General features: G+C 43.5%; 1 protein-coding gene across 1 annotated transcript; it reads right to left on the reverse strand.

The window, feature by feature from the left end:
• Positions 1-250: 250 nt before the first annotated feature.
• Positions 251-2,856, reverse strand: LOC103235798 (uncharacterized). The gene is made up of 4 exons (XM_037986369.2): positions 2,213-2,856; positions 1,991-2,114; positions 1,794-1,877; positions 251-986 (listed from the first exon to the last, which is right to left on the reverse strand). Exons 1-4 carry the CDS (start codon positions 2,778-2,780, stop codon positions 971-973), a joined length of 792 nt encoding a protein of 263 aa, XP_037842297.2. The 5' UTR covers positions 2,781-2,856; the 3' UTR covers positions 251-970.
• Between the last annotated feature and the right edge of the window lie 2,192 nt (positions 2,857-5,048).

Raw genomic sequence — 5,048 nt, forward strand, 5'->3', positions numbered from 1 at the left:
AAAATGGCAATATATATCAGTGATTCTCCCATCAGGGGCAAGACCATAGTTTGGTAAAGCACATTGTTTACTAGGTGAGAGCCAAGGGGAGTGACAGCAATCGCCACATAAAATTAGGCATAATTCATTGTTTGATTTATCTGTATAGCAGATTGAAAGCCCAGAAAAAAAATTGAGAAATAAATATTGATGTAAATCATCAGATTTTTCAGCAAAGATAGTCCTTGTTTCCCCCAAAATAAAACAAGCGTTTTATATTTTTAAATATTTTATTTTCTTGTTCTTTGTGAAAACATCGATAAATATTGAAACCTCTCTGTTCTAACACAGAGAGAAACACTGCATAATTAACATTAAACAAGGCAGTATGCCTTACAAGAAAGACATAAAATGTCCAAGGGATATTTAGAACATTTTAGTTCTTAAAGCTTCAACATGAGAAATGTTGACCACACCCTGTGAAATCATTTCAATAAATAACAACTGACATTCATCTTTACAGTTACAAAAATATATACACATACATTCCCCTGCCCTCACATTGATCTCACTGGCCATTTTCTTGGATCCCCCAGCCTCTATCACAGTGGCTGACATGTGATATGTCATCCACTCAGAAATATTAACATAATGACTAGAGAATATCTGCAAACCTTCTACCTTCAAATTAAATATGAATCAGGATTGAACTAACTTGGGTTTGACATAAAATAAACAATAAATATAATGGGAGAGTGTGCAAGTAGATTCAATCATAACCTTATTTTACATGTAAAATATTAACATAGAATCTTCTAAAAGAAACAAATAAATAAATAAATAAATAGAAGACTTCTCCTGAACAATGCTCAAACACATTAGGCTCAATCCAGGTGGCCTCTGCAGCTGTGTCTCTCTTTCCTCTTCTGTTTCTGTAAGGGCAGCGCCGCCTCCAGGAACAGCCACCAATGAGCTTCCTCCTTCCTTCTGGTCAGTTGGATTTGCCACTGTAATGAGAAAATGGGTGCCCTGAGTAGGTGCTCAGGAAAGCTGATTGCACAACACTCTTCTCCTGTCCTGTTTCCCCAGACTCTAGAGTTTTCTGAATGCAGTTTCCCCAGCCTGGCACCCAAGCGGCTACTGCCTGTGATAGCTGTGCTGTGTGGCAAGGACCTCTAGGCTTAGGAATGGGGGTTGGGGACGGGGGCGGCAGTCTCCACTGTATTACTCGCTAAAACAGCCAGAGCCTATTGCTCTTTCTCATACTGGGCCTCACTTAAGCCTCAAAGCAACCTCATGATGTAGCTACCACTATTTTCCCTGTTTTGCTGAGTCTGAGATAAACTAAATATTATCTTTGAGTGACATGGCTAATAGGTGGTGGCAACCAGATATGTACCCAGTGCAATATCATTGTGAAATCTCTGCACTTCATCCCTAAACTTTTACAAAAAACCAGAGGATCTGCTTTTCAGGTCTGAAGTTCAGTAGGAACTAGGGGAAATGAAGCCTGTGTTTTTTTAACAGGTGGGAAACACTTCAGCACAACCGGCAAACTTCAATGAGAAGTTTCATGAAAGCAGTTTTATCTACATTGGCTAAAACGAGGGAAGAACCTGGGTGGTGACCCCCGGCACTGGGAATATCCTCTGGCACCAACGCAGATTAATAACCTTAATGGCAACTTTGTGAAAATAATTTTTTCAGTCCTGCAGCTAACCCTTGGGTTTTCCTGATTTACTTTTTGGGGAACAGATGCCGGTACTTCTGACCAACGGCTCCTGTCGCCTGTGTACATGGAAATTACAACTCACTTGTTCAGCATCTTTCCGATGATTTTCTTAACCATGGGGGATGTGGGGTTGAGACAAGCTTTCTGCCCATTCTTGAGTGTGGCTCTGCAGAGAGAACGGAATCTCGTGAGACAGGAGGTCAGGCTGAGGACAGGGTTGGGGCAGCGGGAGAGTCGGGGACCCCGGCGGTGACAGCGGCAGCGATTGGCCAGACTTACATGACTTCGGTTTGGGCGCAGTGGGGTCCTGGGGCCTTCACATTCACACTTTGGATGTTCTTGGGGTGAATTCCGTGCAGGGTCTGCAAGCACTGGCAGCGCAGTTCAGTGACCAGGGACGCTCCTAGGAAAGAAGAGACTCGTTGATTGAGCGTGGCTGTCGGCGCCGGGCGCCCATCCCAGCCGCTTCCGGCGCGGGGACCCCAGGGCTCCGGGACCTACCTGCTGCGCGCCGGCTGGCGGCCACCAGGAGCAGAAGCAGCAGCGCCACCCGCAGGAGCCGGAGATTGCTAGGGGCGGTGGAGAGAGCTGGGGAGGCCATGGGGCTCAGCAGGCGTTTCGGGCGGCTGTGCGATGAGAGGGAGAGCTGGCAGGGAGCTGCTTGTGGCCTGGGCTCTGTGGCTCTCTGAGCATGGTGAACCCCTTTTATGCATGGCTGGGGCTGGAAAGCCCGGAGCCCTGGGCCAGGGAAATTCCCGGAGATCCAGATCGATCCCGCGTCCGGAAGGAAGGCGCAGCCCCGCCTTTGGGGTGGAGTGGGGTGGGGGCACTCACGAGTGAAGGCCAAGTCTGCCTGTCTTGCGTAACTCCCGCCAACTGTGGAATGTTCACTTTCTGCCCCAAATCCCTGGAGGGGGAGCGAGAGCCCACCGCTCTCCGAGATACCGAGATTGCGCCTGCGAGGGGCGCTGCGTGAACCCAGTACAGTGCTTCGCGGGTCTGATCCCTTAGAACCACGTAGGTACCGCGCTACATCCTTACCGGGGGGAGTTACTTCTCTGGAAGACATTTCAGTTGTTGGGATTGAAAGAGTCAGGGCAAGAACTGCAGCATATCTTATCTATCCTGTCTTTAGTTTGGGTTTTGCAGATTTCATTCAGCTATGAAACAAACGCACTCTTTAACAGTACATCTGTCATCTCAGATTATGCGTAAGAGCTTTTGTCTTCCTGACGTTTTATGATCTTAAAAACAAATATCACATGTGTGCTTTTTTTTCTCTTTTCTTTTTTTTTTTTTGGTTGTTGTTTACATAGTGGAGCCAGGTGTTGGGTGTGGGAACAGACAATTGCCAAGGGTCAATTCAGTGTTTATTCAGTGTTGCAATCCCCTATCGTTTCCCTCTTTGAAATTCTGGAACATCTCGAACTCTAGTAATTCCAGTAGCATCACTTTTTTGTTATATGGGAGGCTGTTTTTTGATCCATGGAAGTCACTGGGGAACTGGGAGGGGCCTGTTGGGCGCAGGAGGTCTGTCTTTTCTAGTACTGTCCCTGGGCAGAAAAGGCCATAGACACCACCAGAAAAAGGAGCAGGGAATGAAACTCTGCTTTTTTACTCCTCTAAGCACAAGCAGACATATCTGATATATACATACTAGATTACTAACATAATTGCATTTCCATGCCATCTGTATTTACCAGCATCCTGGAATTGGTTCCCTCTAGAGAAACAGCTATTAAGGAAATTTTAGTTCTAAAGGAATGTCAATAAAGCATTTCCAAATCTGTTTAGCTGATGCCTTCTCACTGGATTACTGACTTTTCATCATCAATTTCAATGTTCCCTCCCTTTAAAAATTGAGCTGTAGGCCTATAATACTCTGTCTTAATTCTTCCTGGTGGATGCAGACTTCAGAGATATGTGAGATATCCTGCCACTGCTATGAGAAGAGGTGGGAGTGGCAGGAGGATGAAGAAGTGGGACTGCCTTAGGAATAGAGTGTTCCCTGGATGCTGCAGCTGTAGAGATCACTGGATAAGAATATCAGGGCTGAAGTCTCAGCCATACCACTAACTTGCTTCATGACCTTTGGTAATTTATGCTTTATTTGTTCATGTTTCTCCCCTGTAGAAGGGCTTATAATAGTGCCTGCCTCACAAGGTTGTTAGAGGTATTGATTGTTAATATGTGTAAACCATCAGTGCATGTAAAGTGTTATGTAAATATTTGTTAAGTAACAAAATAGAAGTGGTGTTTTACAACCGTACTCTTTCAAATTCAGATGTTGAAGCCCTGATGCCCTTATGTGCTAATATTAGAAGACAGGACCATGGGAAGTAATTAGGTTTAGGTGAAGTTATGAAGGTATGGCCCCCATGCTGGGATAAGTGCCATTATAGCAAGAAATCAGTGAGCTTTCAATCTTTGGTTCTCTCTCCCTTTCTGCATTGTGAGGACACAGCAAGAAGGCCACCATCTGCAAAATGAGAAGAGGGCCCTCACCAAGCATGAAATCTGCCAGCATCTTAATCTTGGACTCCCCAACCTCCAGAACTGTGAAATAATTGTCGTTTAAGCCACCTAGGCTATGGCATTCTGTTATAGCAGCTCAAACTGACTAAGACACTTACTAAACAGAAGCACTCTGATAAAGCCTTTTGAACACACACACACACACACAAAGAAAGAAATATTTTCAAAGAAATATCTTCTAATTTATCTTTAAAATTTTTCAGCATCAGAAATTTTAAATGAGGGTGTATTTATATCCTTACGGGCTCTTAGAATACTTTTTTGATCCATTGTGTGTTTGAAATTTTAGTTTCAATTACTTTCCATATAAAATGAGAATAAGAGTAAAATTCTACCCTATTCATTTATCAGAAAAGATTTACGAAATGACTCTGCCTTGGGCATTAACAGCTACCTGCCCAAACTTCTTTATTTTGTGCTAAAGAACTAAAGAACAATATAAAACATCAGCTTATAATGATGGCCAGACCCATCCCAAAGTGTTGATGTGAGTAAATAGAGTAAAATTTCTGTTACTACAGTAACAGCGCCCCCAAAAGATGAGAAATTTCAAGAATCAGCCCATCATTTATAGAATTATGTATGTTATTCCTAGAACTTGTTTACTAAAAATTATTTGCTTTCGGAAGGGAAGTAGAATTCTTTTTTCTTTTTTTAATATACCACTTTCCATGATTTAACTTGCAACAGCCCTAGACCAAGCTTCTGAAGTTTTTAAGAGCACCAGTGTTATGAAACTTACCATAACAAATTCCTTCTTGTCTTAATATGAGTTGAGAGTCACTGTTACAGGCACAAGTTA

The sequence above is a fragment of the Chlorocebus sabaeus genome, chromosome 7, assembly GCF_047675955.1.
Source record: "Chlorocebus sabaeus isolate Y175 chromosome 7, mChlSab1.0.hap1, whole genome shotgun sequence".
In the NCBI taxonomy this organism is placed as follows: domain Eukaryota; kingdom Metazoa; phylum Chordata; class Mammalia; order Primates; family Cercopithecidae; genus Chlorocebus; species Chlorocebus sabaeus.

Coding starts and splice junctions, on each gene's coding strand:
- LOC103235798 (XM_037986369.2), bottom strand. CDS start 2,780: ATGTCTTCCAGAGAAGTAACTCCCCCCGGTAAGGATGTAGCGCGGTAC. Junction 2,115..2,212: donor CGCCAGCCGGCGCGCAGCAG/GTAGGTCCCGGA, acceptor CTTCTTTCCTAG/GAGCGTCCCTGGTCACTGAA. Junction 1,878..1,990: donor TGCGCCCAAACCGAAGTCAT/GTAAGTCTGGCC, acceptor TTCTCTCTGCAG/AGCCACACTCAAGAATGGGC.